General features: G+C 48.4%; 1 protein-coding gene across 3 annotated transcripts in view; it reads right to left on the reverse strand.

Annotated features, from left to right (window-relative positions):
- Nucleotides 1-1,583: 1,583 nt before the first annotated feature.
- CLIP2 (CAP-Gly domain containing linker protein 2) overlaps nt 1,584-24,799 on the reverse strand; it is a 51,002-nt gene continuing 27,786 nt past the window's right edge. Inside the window, exons 8-16 of one of the 3 annotated variants that reach the window (XM_063146707.1) lie at nt 24,071-24,175; nt 16,159-17,103; nt 14,020-14,077; nt 13,077-13,160; nt 11,745-11,901; nt 9,847-10,006; nt 7,483-7,668; nt 5,300-5,362; nt 1,584-2,424 (exon numbers count right to left, since the gene is read on the reverse strand). In XM_063146707.1, the coding sequence (XP_063002777.1) occupies nt 2,413-2,424; nt 5,300-5,362; nt 7,483-7,668; nt 9,847-10,006; nt 11,745-11,901; nt 13,077-13,160; nt 14,020-14,077; nt 16,159-17,103; nt 24,071-24,175 (1,770 nt within the window). In that variant the 3' untranslated portion in view covers nt 1,584-2,412. Of the gene's footprint in view, nt 2,425-5,299; nt 5,363-7,482; nt 7,669-9,846; nt 10,007-11,744; nt 11,902-13,076; nt 13,161-14,019; nt 14,078-16,158; nt 17,104-24,070; nt 24,176-24,799 lie in introns of those variants that run through there. The other 2 variants (XM_063146708.1, XM_063146709.1) reach the window with 2 other exon arrangements.

Below are 24,799 nucleotides of genomic sequence, written 5' to 3' on the forward strand. Positions count from 1 at the left end.
ATGCTCTCCGGCACGGGGGGCTCCCAGAAACTATTTTTGGAGAAACCAAAAAAGCTAACCAAAGGTATTCCAGTGGGATACCTGGAAAACTAAAGCCAGTTCTTAAGAAAGTAGACGAGACTAAGAAACAGCTAGAAAAACACAACAACTGCTCTACATCCTCGTGGTTTGATTGGTAGGAACGTCTGCCGTCCCTGTTGAATGAGTAGGGCAGCTTGGCAGGCAGACATCACGATACCAGCAAACTAATTGTGTTGCTAGGCTGGAATTCGGCTGGATTCGGGGCCTCAACTTGTAAGCCAGGGGGCGGAGGGGAGCCGTACATTTGTCCCCCTAAGCTCTGAATTTCTGAAACTGAACATCCTCATTCACAGGAGTCGTTCCTTAGCGGAGTTGGGGATGTTGATTCCACGGCGTTCGAGGCTACGTCATTAGTACTAGCACCAGCGTGATGCTCGGGGTAAATCTTCCCTTGCACTGGGAGCAAGCTGGATTCCCACTCTACTCGAACCCACAGCTGTAACATCTGGGCCGGGCAAGAACAGCAGCAATTTACTATTGGGAATACAGATTTTGGTTTCGCGACGCCTCTCCTGCCTCCCAGGTTCCCGCGGGGTGGTGGACCCAAGAAAGCCGTAACAAGATACTACCAGCGTTTTGAGACTGGGACAGCAAACGTTCGCCCAAATAACTCTTAGAGCGAAGCCGGTCCAAGTTCAAGTCCTGGGCTGCTTTTTCTAATACTGAGATCTCTTGGTCCGGGAGGGGGGGGGGAAGCATTTTGTAACGCAAAACACACAGAGACTCTCTTTCTCTCTTTCAAATCGATGTACCGCTAACGGGACGGAAAAGCAACCACACATAGCTATACTCATCCTCTGTCATTCACGTGTTAGAACACATCTCTTTCCCATTTGAAGGTTCATCCCTGTGGCTGAGTTTATATACATGCAAGGAAAACCAGTGGTAATGCTTTACCTAGGTGGGGAACACCTGGTGCACCAATGTTGCTGTACCCTATTAGCCCCTACCAGCATGGCCAGTTGCTGGGGATGATGGGAGCTATAATCCAACATCAGGAGGACCACAGGGTCCTGCTGTCACCTAGAGTGTATGCCCCACAGGCTGCAGGGAGGAGTTTGTTACAGGACTGCTCCACGCAAATAGAAGAGAGATTGCTGGGGTGAACTCTTCTTCCTGACATGCTAGCTTTCTACAGGCAAGGAGATCTTTATTTTATTTTTTAGCAGCTAAATAAGCTGACTGGCACCTGCAGTCTAAAAGCAGTACACCTCGAGGGGAACGCTGTAGTGTTTTCTTTATTCCGTTGCATGTATAAATCGGGCCAAGGTAGAAAAATTAACCCTCAAGTCATGGGGAAGATGTCTGAGAACTTAAAAAAAAAAAGCAAACTTGGTGAAAACCATGGAGAAGGAAGCAGAAGATCACATCCGCCTTCTTCGAGGAGCCTCCTGCAACGTGAGCCCTTTCCAGAATTGCTGTCCTAATGGACGGCAGCTCCCAGAATTCCAAGCCGGCATGGCCAACTCCGGGATTTGCCGTCCAATAGGTCCAGAAAGGGCTCACGTTGCGGGAGGCTGCCCTAATGCTTTGCTGAGTACATAATTCTGACAATCTCTACTTTGTCTTCAAACCTTTGCACGGGGCATGTTAAAGCAAAGAAATCTCTGAGCAGACGAGAGGCATGTACGGCCGCCAGCGAAGTCCGCCCCCGTTTCGTAAACTCCAACCCACCAACAACTCGACAGCTACCGACGTTAAAAAATAAGTTAAAGAACGGTCCGCCTGAAAATTCGCATCCCACATTGAACGTGATTAGGATTAATCAGAAACTCCCCGTCCGGGACTTCAAGAGTCTTTTCCGTGACACCTCCGAACAAAGTCGTCCCCCATTGGCCAACAGCGCCGGGCGGTAGGTATTCTGCAGACCGGTCAAATCCGGAAAGGGCAAAGAAGAGCATCCGTCAGGAGGAAGCCGCATGGGTTTCTCGGGGATTCGCAATAAAATAAAATAAATCGCTGACTTCTCCCAACAGGGCCCCTGGACTGAGGCATCGCTACCCGCCGACGCAGCAGGGCGCCTGCCGCCCGCCCCAAAACTGGCACAGTTGGGCCCTTGCCAATTAAACCGCCACTGAAGGCTGCAAATAGCTGTACCGCTTTCTTCGGGAAGCAGGCCCAACTTGGGAAATCTGAACCGTTTAGGGCAGGGGCCGTCCTGATTAGGTGCGTGAGTCCACGCTATGAATGCGGTAGTGGTCGTAGAGCAGAAATACTTTAGGTAGCGCTTAAACGGGGTCCCGGGTACTGGGGGAGGAGGCCTCTGTGGTGCCGCCTCTTCTCAGGAGTACACCCGAGCATCACATAATCCTCTCCGCCTCTTCTCCTTCATCAGTGCTTCTCCTGAAAGAGAGGAAACCGGGGCGTGAAAGTGAGAATTGCTGTCCTGATAGAATAATATATGCTCGTCCAAATGTTTGCTTTCTGCCCCATAAAGCAGATTTGGCCATATGAGGGTTTACGGCACCGGTTTCTCCGACGGGCTAGGACCTCTGCGGACTGTAAGAAACACACCCCTAAAGCGCACCAAGCTCTGCAAAAAAAGAAGAAGAATCGGCATTGTTTAGAAAACAAATCTCACCCAAATCAGTCATTTCCCCTCTGAGAAGAGTCCCTGCGCTACTCGGATTTAGCTTGATGCCAGCTGTTGTCCTAGCGCCGACCTACAGATTATGTTAATTGCGTGAAAGAACTAAATGCAAAAAAAGAAGAAGAATCGGCATTGTTTAGAAAACAAATCTCACCCAAATCAGTTATTTCCCCTCTGAGAAGAGTCCCTGCGCAACTCGGATTTAGCTTGATGCCAGCTGTTGTCCTAGCGCCGACCTCCAGATTATGTTAATTGCGTGAAAGAACTAAATGTCGTTGTTTTTTTAAAAAACACACACCCCCCCAATAGCCACTGTGTACGTGTGCACGTCCCAAGTGAGATCCATGGAGGTGGGGTTTAACCCTTATTCCCTTCCTCGCTGCCATGGTACCAATGTGTGTGAATGGCATTTACGGAGAACCCGTCATGGAATGCCAACGTTTGGTGCAGCAACCATGAGGGCAATTGGGCAGTCAGTCTGGCTGGGGGAAAAGGTTCACACAGGGCTTGCGTTTGGGCAAAAAAGGGGGGCGCTAGGTTGATATTGGGTATTAAGATAGGAAACTACCCCCATAACAGTGGCAACTGAGCAGCTATTGAGCCGGAAGCAGAGAGCCAGTGCGTGTAGTGGCTAGAGTGTTGGACTGGGAGTCGGGAGATCCGGGTTCTAGTCTCCACTGGGCCATGGAAGCTCTCTGGGTGACTTTGGGCCAGTGAGAGACTTTCACCCCAACCTACCTCACAGGGTGGTTGTTGTGAGGATAAAATGGAGAGGAAGATTATGTATGCCACCGTGGGTTCCTAGGAGGGGGGGAAAGGTAGGATATAACCTTTTTCAGGAGCTTGGATCCTGGTTTCAGATCCTAGTTAGTAAACCAGCATTAAACCAGCATCAGATATAACCACCAATGGTGGTTTAAAGAAGACAAAAGGCAAGCAGTCGTCTACTCCGAGGCCAACAACCTGGCCTTTGCTTCCACGTCAACATATAGGTGGTCAGCAACAAAGCCCTGATATGACATCACTTCTGCAAGCGGCCAGTCACTGCTGAATTGTCAGCAACAGGGAACTGGGGCACAGTGCCAACTCCCAGCTAGGAACAGATCTGTTTTTATTATTTAGGAAAAGAAGAGTTCTTTATAATGAACCGGCTGGTAGCAGCAGAAGTTGGTTTCTGTTTATAACACAAATCAGAAATGAACTACAGGACTGGAACAGCCAGAATCTTCTCTTTTAAAAAAAAAAAATCAGAGCATAGTAGATTGTAGAGACAGGAAAACTGACATATATAAAGGCATGTCTTGGAAAAGAGATCCAAGTATCATTTCAAAGGATTTGCTGAAAATTGTAATAATCAATGCAGTCATTGTCTGGAACATGACTGTGTTGTTGTTGCTAAAACTCTTTGTGTAACTTTTTTTTTATGGGGAGACGGGGTGCCCACACCCACTTCTACACACCCCATGCCTGGTACCTTTGCGCCCACAGGCGAAACAGGGTGGGCAAGTGGGAGGGAGGGTCTTAAAGACCCATTCCCAGCGGAATCCCCCTTTGATGGGAAAAAGGATTTCTCCCGAGGCCTGGCTTTTAAATCACAGGAGAAATCCTTTTCCCCGACATGTGGGAAAAGGCTTCCTCGGAGATAGAGAGGTGTGGGATGGGGGAAGGAAAGGGAGACCCCACCCTGGCATGAAGGGGTACCTTGCCCTCTTTATTTGGGAATCCCATTTGTGCAAATGGAACTCTAAGAACATTTCTTTCTTTCTTTTTTTTTAAAAAAGTGGCAAATTGGTGTTGGGGGCAAAATGGCCAAGGACAGTTGGGGCAACACGGTCCTTGGCCAGGCATTGAGTTTGCCACCCCACCCCTGATTTTCCAGGCAGGGCACCTTTAACTCGCCAATGGAAGTCTACAGGAATGATCTTCACGAGGAGGATCAGGGGTCTGGAAACAAAGCCCTATGAAGAGAGACTGAAGGAACTGGGCATGTTTAGCCTGGAGAAGAGAAGATTGAGGGGAGACATGATAGCACTCTTCAAAGACTTAAAAGGTTGTCACACAGAGGAGGGCCAGGATCTCTTCTCCATCCTCCCACAGTGCAGGACGCGGAATAATGGGCTCAAGTGACAGGAAGCCAGATTCCGGTTGGACACCAGGAAAAACTTCCTGATTGTTAGAGCAGTACGACAATGGAACCCGTGACCTAGGGAGGTGGTGGGCTCTCCCACTCTAGAGGCCTTCAAGAGGCAGCTGGATAACCCTCTGTCAGGGATGCTGTAGGGTGGATTCCTGCATTGAGCAGGGGGTTGGACTCGATGGCCTTAGAGGCCCATTTCAACTCTACTATTCTATGATTCCTACAACCCCGAGGAAGGCCTAGCAAAAATACAGGCTGAAACGCGTCGGGCTTCTCAACCTAATATAAAAAGTTCAGCGTCTTGAGAACTCGTTTCTCCCTTTTTTGCACCTTAAAATAAACGACACCAGAGGATATGATAACCCAGAATGGGTTAAATAAGCCATGTTAACCCAACGTGGGTTATCGTGATGTCCGAACCCGGCCAGAGGTTCCATCAGCAGAACAAAGGGGGAAAAGTCCAGTATTATAGATATTTAAAAGCCACTAACCTCCTGTTTGTGGGATTTATCCTGTTGATGGATCCCATTAGCAGATCCAGAGTTTCCAATAGTCTAAAATGAAAAGAACGCTTTGTAATAGATGGTTTATGAGTGCATCACAATTACATATAGAGAGGGCACCATTTAAAACAGTTTTATGTGATGCCCCCAAAAAAACTTATGAAAAAGAAATGTTAAACGCCCTAAAGCTTCTATTTTTAAAGAAGAAGAAGAAGAAGAGGAGGAGGAGGAGGAGGAGGAGGAGGAGGAGGAGGAGGAGGAGGAGGAGAAGAAGAAGAAGAAGAAGAAGAAGAAGAAGAAGAAGAAGAAGAAGAAGAAGAAGAAGAAGAAGAAGAGAAGTTTTGAGGGGGGGAAATCAGGGACAGTTGAAATAACTTTCTGAGATTAATAACGAGGTATTTATAAGTTCTGTTTCTCATAGGTGGAGCAACTGTGTCTACATTGCACCGCTTCACAGACTGGGGTGGGGGAATGTGTGTTTTGGGGGGTGGGAGAATCCAGTCCATATCGAGAGCCAGTGTGGTGTAGTGGTTTTAGAGTGTTGGATTTCTTAACACCAACAATAAGCTTGAATATTTCTCCATAAATCGAAACAAAATTCACAACACAGAGGAAAACCGGCACACCAGGGGAAGGCTAGGCTAAAATGTGCATGGAATTATCTATGCACGGAGCCGTATTTGGCTAACGGGTGTTCCCACCGGCCGCCTGAAGTGGTACAGTCCTGACAGGTTTATCATCTCAGCGAGAACTTGGCCAGAATTAACGTCCCGCTGCAAGGGGCGCTCTGCCGTATATTTACCATTCCATGTATTTCTGAAGTTTGGCTAGCTGTGAGGGACCCTGGATATGGAGACAAAGGTGGCATCAGCCACAGACGAGAGGCGGTACCAGCAGGCTTTGGGGGGCAGGGGGTGGAGAGGAAGTCCAGAACAGCGAAGGAGGCCTGAGCATGAATCCTGGCGGAACGGAAAAGCCGGCGGAAGATGGGATGAATGGAGCATCATTGCGGAAGTCATGACTGACCGGCGATAGCAAGTTATAAGGGACGCGTGACACGGCGACATTTTGTGGCCACTCCCTCTTCATTTTATTTCACATGTATCTCCCGCCTTGCAACCCGCATAGCCCATGTTATTCCAACAACCCTGTGAGGTAGTTTAGGCTGAGGGAGACCACCCAGTGACCGTCCTGGATGAGTGCCAGTTGAAACTCTGGCGTTCCTGGTCACAGTCCTGTTGATGGACTACGTCGCACGGGTTCCTCCTTTTTAAAAATCCATTGTTGTTTTTATTATTCCATTGAGAAACGCAGTCCCCTAAGGCAAACACAGTCTACCAGGAAAAAATGTATCAGCTAATGTATATTTCTGTCATGTCTAACCCTACTGCCCCTGTTTTGGGAGAAGGTGTTTCAGGTAATCCATCAGAATCAGATTCGGACCTAGAGGAGGAGGCACCAGACACCAGCCAGCCTGTACCGGAGAGGGAGGAAGCTCTCACAGGCGATTCCCCAGCTGGCAATCAGCCCTCTCCAGAGCTTATCTCCTCAAGGCCAAATCCTACACACTCAGTGGGAAGCGAGGTTTCTTCCGGAGGTGAGCGTCCCAACAAGCTAGCTGATGCTAGGGTCCACCGGAAGCTAACACATACGGGGCGGAAGGAAGGTGTGAGAAAGTCAGTCCGGCTAGGATTGCACCAGAACCTGCCTCCACACCAGGCTCTCTGAAGTTATGGGCATTTGGGAAGAGGCTTCCTGTTCTCCTTGGTCAGACAACAGTCTCGCTTAGTTTGCATAGTTTTGCCTAGGGGGAAGTTTCCAAGAGATTAGACTCTCTTCAGGTAGAAGAAATGTTTGCTGCTTAATAAAAGCTTTGTGGATTACCTAGCAGGCCTCGTCATTTGTCTCCCATCGAAAGCAGGAGTGTTCTGAGAAACACAACAATTTCTACATCGCTCACACCAGACAAAACCGATTGGTTGACCAAGAAATAAAGACCAGGAGATTGAAATCGGGCATCGCATTTCAGAGTTCAGGAGGCGAGGGCAGGCCCGAACTCACAACTCTAGAAGATGCTGGAGTGACCAGAGAATCCACACAACTTGGGACCACGGGGACCAGAGGACTGGTTTAACAGGCCACAGAAAATCCACCTGACGGGGAACATCTACCTGTGCTTTTTCAGAACAGCTTCTCATGGCCTCCACGAGCTTCTCCATCTGTTGGCCCTGGTCCAACGCATTCCTCAGGACATCCTCGGTGCTGACTAGCCGATGCTGCAACCGGAGAACTTCCGACTCCGACGAAGGGTCTATGAGAGAATATCGCCGCTGGTCCGTTACCGCTTTCTCTTTATCCTGGACATATAAAATGAAAAACAACGTTGATGTCATTAGATGTTCCTATATTAGAACAGGAAATCAATGGAATCTTGATTTTGCCAGTATTAAATCAGCATCAAAAGAAGGAAGCAGAGGAATTTTGGACCCATTCACCCAAGGAAGAGCTTTTCTGAAGAACGGGTAAGAGGCTGGATTTGGGCTGACACGCCAGCTGCGCCCCTTCCTAGAGTTGGAAGACCTAAAGATGGTAGTGCATGCGCTGGTAACTTCGAGGCTCAACTTCTGCAATGCACTCTACATGGGGCTACCTTTGTACCTAGTCTGGAAACTTCAACTAGTTCAAAATATGGCAGCCAGGCTGGTCACCAGTACACCTACGGGGAACCACATTACACCAGTTTTAAAATCTCTTCACTGGCTGCCAATTAGTTTCCTGGCAAAGTATAAAGTGTTGGTGATCACCTTTAAAGCCCTACATGGTTTGGGTCCAGGCTACCTGTGGGATCGCCTCCTCCCGTACAATCCGCCCCGCACACTCAGGTCCTCTGGGAAGAATTTACTCCAGACAACAAAAACAAGGCTGACAAACTATTACCCAGAGGGCCTTTTCTTCTGCCGCTCCTGCTTTGTGGAATGGCTTGCCGGGAGAGATTTGCCAACTGAACAGTCTTCCGGAATTTAAGAAAGCCGTAAAGACTGATCTCTTCCGGCAGGCCTACCCAGTTGAATTTTAAGATGCCTTTTTTTTAATGGTGTGCTGCTTTTAAGGATGCAGTGGTTTAAACATTTGAATTAGTTTTATGTATTTTATGGTGGTTTTATTCGTGTTGTACCCCGCCTCGATCCAGAGGGAGAGGCGGGTAACAAATAAATAGATTATGATGATGATGATGAACCAGAAGACATATGTTCAAATCTCAGCTCTTCCAGGAACTGAAGCTGTAAGCAAGCCTCACTCTATCTCAGCCCTTCCCATCTGCAAAATGGGAATAATAACAGACACACAGAATTGGAGGGGGTGGTGCTTACAGGACAGGGGTGGGGAAATTTCAGGCTTGCGGGATCTAGTTAATTATCTGCCACAACCTGTGGACAAATCTCTATGAGAGCTACCTGATACCAGGGATTCTAACAACATTCTGATGCTGGCCAAGGCAATTAAACAAAGCGCTGATCAAAAGCAAACACTCAGTACTCCTACTAAGTGTTTATATTGTATTTATATTGTATATTGTATTATATTGAGCAGGGGGTTGGACTCGATGGCCTTGTAGGCCCCTTCCAACTCTATGATTCTATGATTCTATGAATTCCTGATCTTAGAATCATAGAATAGTAGAGTTGGAGTCCAACCCCCTTCTCAGTGCAGGAATCCACCCTAAAGCATCCCTGACAGGTGGTTGTCCAGCTGCCTCTTGAAGGCCTCTAGTGTGGGAGAGACCACCACCTCCCTAGGGAACTGGTTCCATTGTCGTACCGCTCTAACAGTCAGGAAGTTTTTCCTGAAGTCCCACCGGAATCTGGCTGTTGGATCCTGGAATGGATCTTGGTTATGTTTTCCATTGCTTTGTTAATTGCTGAGGATCTGGAAGAACAGAGGACTCAGCAGAAACTTAAAGGTCAACTCTACACCTGGACATTGAGTGTCATCATTGAATAATTGTCTAACTGATTGTCTTCAATTAAGGGTTGCAAGGAGTTGCATCATTGTACATGTTGTCTATAAAAGTAAATGTGTTTTCATGTTCACTTTACTTCCATGTCCCTTACTCAACTTGATGTGAGCTGTATTGACTGACCGTTTGTAAGTATTTGTATCTGTACTGCCATAACTAAATTATATATTTATTTGCCAGTAAAAGGTTTGTTTTAACCTACAAAAATCTCTGTCTTAATTCATGTCTTTGCTGACTTGGCTGAGAACCGCTGCAATCTCTGCTAGTCTCTGGAAGGCCCAGACAGAGACTTAACACAAAAGGTTATGTGCCAGAAACCCAGTCTGTGCTTCTAAAGCCATAACTCAACACTGGCTTCCGACCTGCAATCCCTAGAGTGATGTCTGGTCACTGCATTGTTGACCAACTGGAGTTTCTAGACTGTGTTTAAAAGCAGCCCAACCCTTCCGCCCCAAGGTGGGAGCACCTGTGGGTTACCTGTGCGGCGCTCTCCCCCCCCCCCCCATTCTGCGCTCACCAGAACGACCAGCTTCTCTCTCAGCTCCTGGATGTCGTCTTTGAGTTTCTGCTCCTTCATCCTCCACTCCGCTTTGTGCACCTCACGGCTCAAGTCCCGCTCAGGCCCGGGCGAGTGCCGGTTGGCTTCCATGAGCAGAGCGCGGAGTTCGTTCAGGCTTCTGGGGGGGGGGGGGGGAGAACGTCACAAAGGGGTTTTTAAAGCAGGACTTCCAACAATGCTTCCTTCCCCCAGGGATTTCCCCCCCCCCCGCCCAGGGAGGGGGCTCTGGTACGGCCTGAATGAGCCGCAAAGGTTTCAATTCGTATGCTGAACCCCCTCATGATCACAGAATCATAGAGTTGGAGGATCAGCAAGTGATCAATGCAGTGATCCACCTTAAAGCATCCCCGACAGAGGGCTGTCCAGCTGCCTCTTGAAGGCCTCTAGTGTGGGAGAGACCACCACCTCCCTAGGTAACTGGTTCCATTGTCATGCTGCTCTAACAGTCAGGAAGTTTTTCCTGATGCCTCTAATGTGAGAGAGCCCACAACCTCCCTAGGTAACTGGTTCCATTGCCATGCTACTCTAACAGTCAGGAAGTTTTTCCTGATGTCCAGCCGGAATCTGGTTTCCTGTCACTTGAGCCCGTTATTCCGTGTCCTGCACTCTGGGAAGATCGAGAAGAGATCCTGGCCCTCCTCTGAGTGACAACCTTTCAAGGATTTGAAGAGTGCTCTCATGTCTCCCCTCCATCTTCTCTTCTCCAGGCTAAACCTGCCCAGTTCTTTCCGTCTCTCTTCATAGGGCTTTGTTTCCAGACCCCTGATCATCCTGGTTGCCCTCCTCTGAACACGCGCCAACTTGTCTGCGTCCTTCTTGAAGTGTGGAGCCCAGAACTGGACGCAATACTCAAGATGAGGCCTAACCAGGGCCGAATAGAGGGGAACCAGTACCTTACACGATTTGAAAGCTATACTTCATAGAATCATAGAATCATAGAATAGCAGAGTTGGAAGGGCCATCGAGTCCAACCCCCTGCTCAATGCAGGAATCCACCCTAAAGCATCCCTGACAGATGCTTGTCCAGCTGCCTCTTCTATGAATGCAACCCGAAATAGCATTTGTCTCTTTTGTAGCAGCAATTTGGCACAGACCCTGGAGAAGGACCCTCAAAGATGACATTAGGGTCCGGGCCGGTACATTTGGGAGGAGATGAGCCTTCGGGTAACCTGGCCCCAAGCTGTTTAGGGCTTTGAATGTTCATACCAGTACTTTGAACTGGGCCTGGAAAGGGTCAGGCAGCTAGTGCAAGTATTGCCAGAACCAGCCAACATTTTCCCTGAAGGCCATCTGAAATTACAAAGTTCTCACTCCTCCTGAATAGTGAACAGTGACAGAGATATGTGCGGATGTCCCATCTTGGAAGACATTCCATGCAAGGCCTCCCTGGGGTGGTGTCCCACTCCACTGGAAGGAAAGGAAAGGAAAGGAACCTCTCGTGCAAAGCACTTGAGTCATTACTAACTCTTGGAGGGATGCCAGCTTTCGCTGACGTTTTCTTGGCAGGCCTTAGAGCGGGGTGGTTTGCCGTTGCCTTCCCCGGCCGTGATTACCTTTCCCCCAGCTAACTGGGTACTCATTTTACTGACCTCGGGAGGATGGAAGGCTGAGTCGACCCGAGCCGGCTGCCTGAAACCAGCTTCCGCTGGGATCGAACTCAGGCCGTGGGGAGAGTTTCAGCTGCAGAAACTGCTGCTTTACCGCTCTGCGCCACACGAGGCTCACTCCATTGGAACTACCACCAAAAAGGCCCTGTCCTACAAACAGTGTTGTGTTATGGGTCCCCAAGATAATTGCTGTTGCTATCAAGTTCTATGAACATTTCACACCCTTTGTGGAGAACAGAGGAGTCTGACCTTTCTTTTTTGAGTAACTCCTGGCTGATCATAACCAGCTGACCAGAAGCATCATGTGTTTTTCTAGACACCGTGTCCAGTTCAGCTTCCAGCCTCTTCTTCTCTTTCAACAACGAATCAGCCTTTCTCTCGGTACTTCTGCATCTGTTTTCCAACGCTGCCGGACAAAAAGGAGGAGCGGGGAAAAGACACAAGATCAGCCAGAAACTAGCTCTGTAAGACGGCGGAGTCCTCGATAGTCTGTCCAGTTCTGGGCCCATTTTGGCAAGCCGGAATTAACATCAATTGTGAATTGATGTCCTTTTCCAGCTTCATTGGCTGCCAGTCTGGGCCCGATTCAAAGTGCTGGTATTAACATTTAAAGCCCTAAACAGCTTGGGGCCAGGTTATCTGAAGGAACGCCTCCTCCCATATGTACCTGCCCGGACCCTAAGGTCATCCTCAGGGGTCCTTCTCCACGAGCCCCTGCCAAAGGAAGTGAGGCAGGTGGCTACCAGGAGGAGGGCCTTCTCTGCTGTGGCACCCCAGCTGTGGAATGAGCTCCCTAAGGAGGTTCGCTTGGCACCTACGTTATATGCCTTTAGACACCAGGTGAAGACCTTTTTATTCTCCCAGCATTTTAACAGTCTATAAATACATTTTAACATGGTGTTTTAAATTTGTAATTTTGCATTGCTGCTGTTTTTATCCGGTTGAGCTTTTATATTGTATTTTATATTATGGTTTTATACTGTCGTTTTATACTTTGAATGTTTTTAATTTTTGTGAACCGCCCAGAGCGCTCCGGCTATTGGGCAGTATAGAAATGTAATAAATAAATAAATAAATAAATAAATACTTCGAGAACCTCAAGACTGGCGTCTTTTTGGAAGTAGTGAAGGAATTGAGAGGTAACTTTAAACCAGCAATATTTGTCAACCACTGTAAGAAGGAAAGGCATTTTTTAATATTGTCTTTTCTAGTCCCTATTATCGCAACAGCTAGTAATGTAAAACAACAACAACACAAAAATACCACAAATGTTTTAATCAGCCCCCAAAATTAAAACTGATGGATTTTCTTCTTCTTACCAAAATCTTTTTTAAAAAACCCTGCAGGTAGAGAACTAGCATGTCAGGGTTCTAGTTTTGCTTTCACACTGAACTGCTAGTTTTCCACAGACAGGGAACATACACAATTATTCACTCATGTCAGCCCCCATTTCCCCTCTGAAGTGGTACAGCCCAGACCCAGAAGATTTAACCTGTGCCCCAGTGAAAATTAGGACTAACACTGATGTAGCTCCACCAAAAGAGTCTGTCATTCTGACCGACGAAAGTCGAGGAAACTTACCACTTACTTGGGCCCTTAGAGTGTCCGTCTGAGAGGCGAGAGACGAGACCTCTTTGTCCTTCTTACTCAACTTATCCTGGAGATCTGGAGAAGAAGACGAGGTAGTCAAGTCAGTCTCTTTTCATCACCCCGTTCTCTTTTGCAACCCCCGTCTTCCTACCCAACCAACAGAATGCCAAGAAGGGACAGATGCAACAGAGGCTGGTGCGTCCGATGTCAGTGGAGTGGAGAATCCGCTCCGGGTTTCATTCAGAACCAGTCAGAACTCTAAAGGAACTCTCCAAGGGGCTTCCGCTATCCACGGCTACTAGCCTTGATGGTTGTGTACTGCCTCCAGTATCCGAGGCAGTAAGCCTGTGTGCACCAGTTGCTGGGGAACATGGGCGGGAGGGTGCTGTTGCACCATGTCCTGCTTGTTCGTCCCTGGCCGATGGCTGGTTGGCCACTGTGTGAACAGAGTGCTGGACTTGATGGACCCTTGGTCCATCCAGCATCAGGGCACTTCTGATGTTCTTATGATGAGAGGCAGTAAACCTATATACTCCAGTCACTGGGGAACATGGGCAGAAGGGTGCCTGCTGGTGATTCCCTGGTCAACAGCTGGTTGGCCCCTGTGTGAACAGAGCTCTGGACTAGATGGACCCTTGGTCCATCCAGCATCAGGGCACTTCTGATGTTCTTATGATGAGAGGCAGTAAACCTATATACTCCAGTCACTGGGGAACATGGGCAGAAGGGTGCCTGCTGGTGATTCCCTGGTAAACAGCTGGTTGGCCCCTGTGTGAACAGAGTGCTGGACTAGATGGACCCTTGGTCTGATCCAGCATCAGGGCTCTTCTGATGATTTCAGCAAGAAAACCAGAATCCCCCCAATATTTTCCATTGTAAAGACTGGACCAAATTCTACAGTGGATTTAGAATCCAGAATTCAATGCCAGGTTACCTTCCATCGTCTGCTTCATCTTGATTTTCTCTTCTGAAATGTCATTAGTTTCAATCATCTGCAAGGAACACAAAAGACATACACACAGAGGCACGTATAGATTATTATTCTTATTATTATTCCGGTCTACGTTGTGGTTCATGGGAATGTCAGGAGATGCAAGGGTTATACCCATTGGCCAGTGAATGTGCAAACGTCTCCCAAGCGGAGAACGGAGGCACACTCACTGGGATAACGTTCTGTTGATGTTGGATGTTCTATACATCCCCCAATAGCCTATAGTTCATCTGCAGCATGTGGCCAGGGACATTTTGGACTTATGAAATTATCCCAGACAAAAGGACTTTCTGGAACACCTAAGTTTGGCCGTCCTAACTTAGCCGATTGGAAAAGAAAGGAATTCACTTCGAAATGCCTGCATTTTTCTCTGCTGTTTCCATTTGCTCCTTCTCCTTGGCTGATCCCACGCCCCCAATCGCCTCCTCCTCCTGCAATTGAACAAATTTGGGGCCCTTTTTTAAAAAAGTTCATAGAATCATAGAATAGTAGAGTTGGAAGGGGCCACTAAGGTCATGGAGTCCAACCCCCTGCTCAATGCAGGAATCCACCCTAAAGCATCCCTGACAGATGGCTGTCCAGCTGCCTCTTGAAGGCCTCCAGTGTGGGAGAACCCACAATCTCCCTAGGTAACTGGTTCCATTGTCATACTGCTCTAACAGTCAGGAAGTTTTTCCTGATGTCCAGCCGGAATCTGATTCCCCACTGATTTGCCTGCACCTCTCTCCCTTCCTTCAAATCCCACCTTTTTTGCATGAATTTTGGCATATCCGTCTCCTGGGCAGCTTGGCCACGGTGGTACAGGTGCTAGTAACCTCAAGACTAGACTACTGCAAAACGCTCCATGTGGGGCTGCCCTTAAAGCTGCTCCGGAAGGTGGAGCTAATACAGAACGCAGCAGCTGGGCTGCTGTCAGAAGGTGTCCCTTTTCAGCGTGTAACTTCTTTGCTGAGAGGGAACTCCACTGAGTGTTTATTTGCTACCGGGCCAGGTTTAAGGTTTTGTCACTAGTGTACAAAGCCCTAAACAACTTGGGACCAGGATACTTGAGAAGAGCCAACCTGCCTGATCTCTGAGGTCATAGAATCATAGAATAGTAGAGTTGGAAGGGGCCTCTAAGGCCAATAAGTCCAACCCCCTGCTCAATGCAGGAATCCACCCTAAAGCAACCCTGACAGATGGCTCTTGAAGGCCTCTAGTGTGGGAGAGGTCATTAGAGGGCATGCTCCTGGTGGTTCCACGTGGGCCTATAGCCCGACTAGAGTCCACCCGGAAAAGAGCCTTCAGTGTGGTGGCCCCCTTCCTTTGGAACTCCCTGCCCGTGGAGGTCAGGCAGGCGCCAACATTGTGCTGTTGCCAGCACCTCCTGTAAGCAGTCTTCTTCCACGAAGCGTTCCTTGACCGACAGCCACGGTTTTTATTGCCTTTCTGCGCTTTTCGGTATGACAATGGTGTTTTAATTTTTAGATCTTTTGCTGTTTAAATTCTTTACGTTCACCCTCCAGAACCTGTTTCAGATATGGAGCGGTCTACAAATTTTGTAAACAAATAAATAAACCTCCCCCTTAACCCTCACTACCAACCCTAACCAAACTTGAAGGCTCTGTAACCATCCCCCAGCCTGCCTGCCTGCCTTTCTCCTTTCCATACCCTAAAATAAAACTGTAAGCTCCTTACGGGCAGGGGCCTCTCTTGTTTTTCCTACGCAACTCCATCCTGAGCTATGTACACTGATGGTGCTGAATTAAACAATCAGACAAACACATCCAAGAAACCCAGAGGCACCCAGAGTCTTGGCTGGGGCAACGGAGGTCGTTCCAGGCCACGGAGCAATTCTTGTACACCATGGCTTTGTGGGTCTTTTGGGTGGCGTCCACGTGGTCCTAACAGCTCGGCTGGGGCAGCTTCGGAGACCGCCAGTGGCTTAAAACTGCTCAATATGTGTTACTTCTGTATAAATACCTCCAGAAGTAAATTTAAAAAAGGGGGGGGGGGGAAGGCAGGTAAGAAAAACCAAACAGGTTCCTCTTAAAAATTAGCTGTTCGTCAAAGACACACAGAGCAATGAACTCAAACACATACGTTGGCATGTTGGGATTGGTGGAGCGGCTCCGTGGACTGCAGCTTGTTCTCTAAAACAAGGACTTTCTCCTGCCACCGCTGGATCTCTTGTTTACTCTGGGCCTCGGTCTTCTGCAGCGTCTCATAATCCAACATCTTCTTCTCGGCCAGAGAGATCTGCTCTTTCAAGAACGCGATGGCTTGGGCCTGGTCTTTGTAGTCCCCGTGCAGCTTCTCCAGCTCGTGGACTCGGAGGTCCGCGTCCCGGCACTTCTCCTTCAGGTCTTGAAGTTCGCTCAGGTGCTGGTTGGCTTTGGTTTCCAGCTGGGTCTTCCAGTTGTTGTTGTTTTCTTCCACCTCGTCCTTGGCTTCTTGCACCTTCAACTTCAGGCCTTCCTTCTCTTTGACGTGAACGGCGGTCTCGATGTCATGCTTGGCTTTCAGGTTCTCCAGTTCCAGCTGGTGTTCCATCTTGATGCTCTCCACCACAGCTTTCAGCTCCACAATCTCCTTGTGTTGGGTATCGGGGCCCGTGTTCAAGGTAGCCTTCAGGTCCTCCAGTGACTTCTGATGATCAGAGGCCAACGTGTCCAGCTTGGATTTCCAGTTGTCCATTAGCCCCATGTTCTCGTTGGTGGCCTGTTGGACTTTATGCTTCAGGTCCACGATTTCTTGGGAGTATTTCTCATTTAGAGCTTTCAACTTCTCAATCTCTTGCTGGTGCTTCTTCAAGGTCCTCTCGTACTTCTCCTTCAGCTGGACGCTCTCTTTCTGGTGCTCCTTGTTGGCCGAAAGCAGCTGGTCGCGCAAGCGGAGGGCTTCAGACTGCAGGCCGAGGCCATGATCCGGAGACTCTGGCTGGTGAGAGTTCTTTAAACACTGCCGTAGTTCCTCCACCTCACTTCGCCTTAAGGTCAATTCTTCCTCTAGCTGAAGGATTCTTGACTTCTCTGCAACCGTGGTCAACTGGGAACATTTATTATAAAACACACACGCACACACAAACACATACACAAAGTGAGTGCTTGCATTTCCATACTCATCAATTCCTTCACAGGGGTGGGCAAACCATCACCCTCCAGACGGTGCTGGACTACAGTTCCATCCTCCCCCGATCATTTATCATGCCGGCTGGAGCTTGGAGTCTAACAACATCTGGAGGACCACAGTTTACCCGTTCCTGTAATTTCTAAGGCCCTCTTCACACATTGTGGGGTTTGTTCATTTATCTGGCATACACTCAAAATCTGTTAAGTATATATTTAGCAGTGTAAAGTGTGAGCGCAAAATGTGTTTGGAAACACAAACGCCACATCGATAGGAGAGCTGGGAGACAGTGCAAGCTCTCTACACTCAATGGCAAACCTCCGTTTGCTCCTACGTAATGTGTGAAAAGGCTCTTAAGTAGCGCAAACAGAAATCCCTCTCCGAAATACGATTCCCCTCCACTTTCTTTTTTGCAACAGGGTAAATTTTCCACCAAGTATTTCTTGGCAATGAGGCCATTAATAAGGAAGCCCAAATTTGCATCTTGCTGTCTTCTCTGCAGAAAGGATCTTCTACCTGGAAATATCACTATTGCTTGTGAAAGACAAAGTTCTAAACCAGCCTATATCATAGAATCATAGAATAGTAGAGTTGGAAGGGGCCTATAAGGCCATCGAGTCCAACCCCATGCTCAATGCAGGAATCCACCCTACAGCATCCCTGACAGATGGTTGTCCAGCTGCCTCTTGAATGACTCTAGTGTGGGAGAGTCCACCACCTCCCTAGGTCACTGGTTCCATTGTCGTACTGCTCTAACAGTCAGGAAGTTTTTTCCTGAACATAGAATCACAGAGTAGCAGAGTTGGAAGGGGCCTACAAGGCCATCGAGTCCAACCCCCTGCTCAATGCAGGAATCCACCTAAAACATCCCTGACAGATGGTTGTCCAGCTGCCTCTGAAAGGCCTCCAGTGTGGGAGAGCCCACCACCTCCCTAGGTCATGGGTTCCGTTGTCTTACTGCTCTAACAGTCAAAGTTTTTCCTGATGTCCAGCTGGAATCTGACTTCCTGTAACTTCAAGTGCGAAAGCAAGGAAAACCCCGTAGGGGACTAAAGAACAGCCAAAGGCAAGGGTGAAACCAAGTAATCTTCTACAATAATATTATTAGTAAAAGTTTTATTAAAGTGCTGGGTGCCTACGCGTTTCGAACGTGACTGCGTTCTTCCTCAGGGCTTTATCTAAAAAACAAAGAAATCCTCTGTATCATAATATTTACAATTAGAGGCATTTTCCAAGTATCTGTACCTTAAAAATATATAATATCTAGTTAGAAAAATGTTAAAACAATATGTATAACGAGACATACAAATTACATCATCATTCAGCCAATTGGAGTAGCATAGACGATTTGTTCCTGGTTGTTATACTTTGCATAGATACTCCAATTGTATTACATCTTATTGTAGAAGATTACTTGGTTCCACCCTTGCCTTTGGCTATTTTTTACTTTCCTGTAACTTCAGCCCGTTATTCCGTGTCCTGCACTCTGGGAGGATCGAGAAAAGATCCTGGCCCTCCTCTATATATCTTAATAGCAAACTCCAAAGGCCTTATTCACCCTGGTTAAAGCCGTGATTTCAGGTGTCTTTTGAACAGAGCCAATGAGCCGCTCCATCAATCCCAACATGCTTATTCCATGAATAAAACTTGGTGAATTCATGAGCTATTTTAACCCTCGACAATTGGTGCTACCCGCTGGGCCTGGGAAAATGCAATTAACTCTACTACCCCCTGGGCCTGGGGAAATGCAATTACCTCTGCTACGCTCTGGGCCTGGGGAAAATGCAATTACCTCTGCTACCCCCTGGGCCTGGGTAAATGCAGTTACCCCTGCTACCCGCTGGGCCTGGGAAAATGCAATTAACTCTACTACCCCCTGGGCCTGAGGAAAATGCAATTACCTCTGCTACGCCCTGGGCCTGGGGAAATGCAATTACCTCTGCTACCCCCTGGGCCAGGGGAAATGCAATTGTACCAATTGTTCTGTCTTTGTTTGTATTTTATGCTTTTTACGGTTTTAAATTTTGCATATTTCTTTTTAATGTTCACTGTTTCTAACTTTTGTAAACCACCCAGAGAGCTTCGGCTATGGAGCGGTATATTGTTGCTCATTTACATTGTAGGCTTAGACACAATTTGACTGTAACAAGGCTTACCCTGGTGTAAAAAGAACTTGGCTTTTTAAACAGAAACGAAACCAATCTGTGGAAACCAGTTAGAAGAAGTCATTAGCAAAAAAACCAAAAAACCACCCCAAATTAAAGGGAATAAGTAAGGAAGGATGCTCAATGTAAAAGCGAATTGCTGATCATGGTTAATGTTTAATGACAGGATTGGAAGTAGCGGGCTAGTTCATGGGGTGCAGCGTGTTCGGCTCGCAAGTCATGGTAAAAATGGAAGTGACTGGGTGGGCGGCACATCCAGAGGCAGGAAGTCTGTCCAACATTGGCCGTTCCAATAAGAGGAAGAATCCAACCAATTCTTTCAAATGAAAGAGCAGAATAAGCCTATGAAGCAGGAGAATAAGCCTACGTACACAGCTGCTGGGGAACATGGGCGGGAGAGTGCTGTTGCACCATGTCCTGCTTGTTCATCCCTGGCCGATGGCTGGTTGGCCGCTGTGTGAACAGAGTGCTGGCCTAGATCAGTGGTTCCCAAAGTGGGCGGTACCACCCCCTTGGGGGCGGTGGGATTGGATAGGGGGGCGTTAAGAGGCAAGGGGGCGGCAGGACACAGAATAACGGGCTCAAGTTAAAGGAAGCCAGATTCCGGCTGGACATCAGGAAAAACATCCTGACTGTTAGAGCAGTGCGATGGTGGAATCAGTTACCTAGGGAGGTGGTGGGCTCTCCCACACTAGAGGCCTTCAAGAGGCAGCTGGACAACCACCTGTCAGGGATGCTTTAGGGTGGATTCCTGCACTGAGCAAGGGGTTGGACTCGATGGCCTTGTAGGCCCCTTCCAACTCTGCTATTCTATGATTCTATGATTCTAGGGGGGCGCTCGAGGTGGTCTTTTCCATACCAGGAGTTTTGGTTACAGAAGGAAATTTCTGATCGCTATCCTGCACTACGGAGAGTGGTTTAGAAGCTCCTAGTTGCATTTCCAACATCATATTTGGTGGAATGTGGTTTTAGGGTGGTCTGCCTACTTCTCTCCAAGCAAAGAAATCGATTCCAGATTACTAAACGGGGTGATTTCAGACTCGTGTGAAGTGGCTTTAAACCAGACATTGGGAAACTGGTATCCCTTCATCAAGCCCATCCATCAAATTAGGAATTTACAGAATAGTGAGGTCCTCTACCCTAGTTACTAAACGTGATATCTAATATTCTTGCTCAATGACTATCAGACTTTGAAAAGAGGATATCACTGGATCAAGTTCATCAATTATGTTTAATTGAACAAACTAAAAAAAAGTGATTGGATTTTGAATATTCAATTAATTGTTACTGTTTTGAATTTTATTGTTATTATCTTCCTTAGCGGGTCGTTGAAAATTGCTATTCTGAAGAATGATTTTTATAGTGTAGGGTAGGGGGGCGCTGGGCACGAGTTTGTGGAACCAAGGGGGCGGTGACCTGAAAAAGTTTGGGAACCACTGGTCTAGATGGACCCTCGGTCTGATCCAGCACGGCTCCTCTGATGTTTGTTGAAATCTGCCAGCCCTATTTCCCATAATGTCTGCATTTCCCATCCTCCAGCTGGGAAATGTCAAAACATGTAAATGCTGCTGTTCAGGATAGACACCTGGCCTGCTTTGGAGAAGACCCTCCTCTGCTTGAAGGTGCCCACTATTTGAAGGACTGTAGTCTAAAGATGAAGACGTTAGGATGAATCTGCAACCCTGGACTTTCCACCCATGGTTAGACCCAGGACACCAGGCAGAGCAGGCAGGCAAGTGACCTGGCCATAGCGAGATGCATTTCTATTAAAATTATAGCAATGATTTCTAAATTTGCATCTTCAGATCTACAGGAGCACGTGCCCATTTTACGCAAATCTGGGCCCTCCTTTATTCTCTTTGTTTGCTGACGCACACAGCAATCTCTTGTTGCGTACAGAAATAAATTAAAGCAGCAAAAATTGAATGGGACAACATCGCTTTATTCTGTAGTCATGTGACTGCCCCAGATGGCAAAAGTGAAAGTTGGGAAGTTCCTGGGGAAATGCAATTAACCCTGCTAACCCCTGGGCCTGGGGAAATGCAATTAACCCTGCTAACCCCTGGGCCTGGGGAAATGCAATTAGCCCGGCTACCCCCTGGGCCTGGGGGAAGCAATTAATTCTGCTACCCCCTGGGCCTGGGGAAATGCAATTAACCCTGCTACCCCCTGGGCCTGGGGAAATGTAATTAACTCTGCTACCTCCTGGGCCTGGGGAAATGCAATTACCTCTGCTACCTCCTGGGCTTGGGGAAATGTAATTAACCCTGCTACTCCCTGGGCCTGGGGAAATGCAATTAACCCTGCTACCCCCTGGGCCTGGGGAAATGCAATTAACTCTGCTACCCCCTGGGCCTGGGGAAATGCAATTAACCCTGCTACCCCCTGGGCCTGGGGAAATGCAATTAACCCTGCTACCCGCTGGGCCTGGGGAAATGCAATTAACCTTGCTACCCCCTGGGCCTGGGGAAATGCAATTAACCCTGCTACCCGCTGGGCCTGGGGAAATGCAATTAACTCTGCTACCCCCTGGGCCTGGGGAAATGCAATTACCTCTGCTACCCTCTGTAGCCAGTTCCAACCCCCACTGCTGCTCTCTTAAAAAAGGGGGGGGCTGCAAATACCAACAGAAGACAATCGTTCTTCCAACACCGTAGAATAAGCCTCCTGCCTCAAGGCCTGTGCTATCCTGCTACTCTGCGCCCCCCCCCGCCCTGCCCCCCTGCAGAGTCCTTGCATTACTAATACTCTCCCCATAAAATCCCTCCCCCTTTAAAGCAGTTACACAATTCCAAAAACACACGGTATTGGGGATTGTTTGCAGACGCCCCGCTTCTCTACCGCCGGAGTGTGGGATTAAGCATCAGGCAAAATGAAAATTCAGCATCCAGAGGGTTTGATACCAAATTCCAGAATTCCTGGGTCTGGCTGTTGTTGTTTTTTCTGGACCCATTTTGGAGTCTGGGTGAAAACAGCCGGACTTCAAATGAACCCCAACATCCCACCCCTCCAGAGGCCAAGGTGTCTTGAGGATCCCTCCCCCAGGGACTTTTGGCTCCCATGGGTGCCAGGTGTGATGTTTTGAGGCCTTGTTACGTCCCCGGAGACCTGCGTGTGTCTACTGTGCCCAGGGCTTTCCTTCTCTCCCTCTCCTTGGAGGGCTTTGTGGGGAGAATGGGGGTGGGGGGGCAAGGAGAATGCAATCCACTCTAAGCCCAAGGCATATGCAGTTATGACCCACACACACACACACACACACACACACATTGAAGGCCGGTGGCTCCGATGTCAGTGGGCTGGTGAATCCGGTCCTGGTTGCAGTCAGAACTCTAAAGGAGTTTCCACACCTTGCAGAGTGTCAGGTTCTGTCCTGCAGCACCACCTGGTGGCCGCAGCGCACCTTGCCGGCCGCAGAGTAGTTGCGGGATCCAAGCTCATATCACCCAGCACTCACAGGTGGGCTGATGCAGACCCAGGAAAGGGCTATATAAGAAGTGCATTTCCATGCCAGCTTTGCCACAGCAACACGGTCTCCTGCTTCTGCTGCAGCTCGTGCCTGACTACCTGCAATCCCAGATCTTGCCTTGCCTGACCTTCGATTTCTCCTGGCCCCGCCTGGACTCTGTTTGACTCTGGACTCCGAACCCTGCTTGCCTCTGGACATTGCCTTTTGCCTCCAGCCCTGCCTGGGCTCTGTTTGCCGGTTCCACTGCTGTCCATCCCGTCCCTGGCGTTCCTGCACTGAGGCCTTGCTGCCCACGCCCCGGACCGTGACACAGAGCTCCTTTAGAGTTCTGACTAAAACCCGGACCGGATTCACCGACCCACCGGCCTCGGAGCCACCAGCCTCTCCATAGGCAAGGCATCCATGCGGTAGATGCAGTTCAGATAGAGGCAGAAACACAGCCTCCTTCCACCAGCGCCCCACGGCACCCCCCCCCACCTCCGTTGAATATTTAAGCCAATATAACCCCCGTTAGCACTGCGCTGCAGAACTCCAGACCCACAATTATGGAATTTGGCTCTGATGCAGAATTCCTGCGGGGCCCAGCAATGACGATGAGTGAATACAGTCTGCCATTTACCAAGTGGCCCACACAGCACCACTCCATAAGCCAGCGGGCAGGGCATTGCAGACAAGGAGGGGACAGAGCCTCATTGATTTGGGAGAAGAGGAACAATTAAAAGAGGGGGGGGGCGCAAGCCCCAAACTCTCTTCTCCCCGGGTGAAACGATAACCGATACAACCACTTGCCAATCAAGGTGGCTGGACCCACCCCACAGGATAAACGGCCTCCTGTATTCAGCGGATGGCGGGTTACTGGTTTGTTAAATTGGATGGTGAATGACAAAACGGCCCCGGTCCCAAAACAGTCTCATGTCACATGAGAAGCCGGAGAGAAAAAGCCAAAAGAGAAATTTGCCCTACAGACACCGAGAAGGCAAAATTGCAAGGCGTTGCCACCTCCAAAAGGCAGAGGAGAAGGAGGAGGAGGAGGAGGACTGGGGTTTGCATAATAAAAGGTTACAATGAAATAATGAAAGCTCAGCCTCCAAAATAAAAGGGGGGTGTAGTTTTAAAACAACACAACGGCAGCAAGGATTTGTTGGTGTCATTAATGCAGCTGGTGAAGCGATTTGATCCGCAGGCGTTGGCTAGCATGGGGCAGGATGGGATGGGACGGTTGGGGGGGGCGGGGGAGAGGTGGGGGGTGGATTACCCTGGCGTCCTCCAATTCTTTGAGAAGCTTTTCAGCCTGCGTCTTCTCAAACAGGAGGCTTTGCTCGAGCTCCCGTATTCGGGCATGCTCCAGCCGGGTCTGAGTCTGGTCACGCGTCAGGAAGGATACAGAGAGCCCCAAAAAGACGAAGGGGAAAAAAAAAAGAAGAAGAGGAGAGTAGAAAAAAAGGGGAGATTAAAGAAAGAAGGAGAAAGACAGACCGAGAGAAGGCTAAAATGTTGTTATCGCCTTTGGTGCCCAAGGCGAAGAAAGGCAGTTTGCAAACCGGAGAAAGAAAAAGAAAGTAGGGTGACCCTATGAGAAGGAGGACTAAATCTGTGTTTAGAGTAAAGTAAGCGTAACTTTTCTTTTGTACTGCAGATATTTGCATTCTGTTTTTTTGTTTTGAATTCAGCATTACATTCTCTTTCCATTGATACATAAACATTTGAATTTCGTGGAACAGAACGTTTTCTATAAGCCTGCAGAGCTGCAAAACATTTCAAAAAGTGTCCACAATTTTGGCCGCCACTGTAGATAGGGTCCAGCTATCCGCCTGATCGGGGATGGCGTTGTGCAAATGTCACAAATTGTGCTTGCTTACAAGCAACAAACTGATATGGGTCAGCATAGAGGGGATTCCTCTAATAATACAGAAAAGCTCAGTTCCTTCAGAAGGCAATAGAGGATCCTTTTTGAATTACCTCTACTCCAAAGAATGAAGATTTA

This window comes from Elgaria multicarinata, chromosome 22 (genome assembly GCF_023053635.1).
Source record: "Elgaria multicarinata webbii isolate HBS135686 ecotype San Diego chromosome 22, rElgMul1.1.pri, whole genome shotgun sequence".
NCBI classification, from domain to species: domain Eukaryota; kingdom Metazoa; phylum Chordata; class Lepidosauria; order Squamata; family Anguidae; genus Elgaria; species Elgaria multicarinata.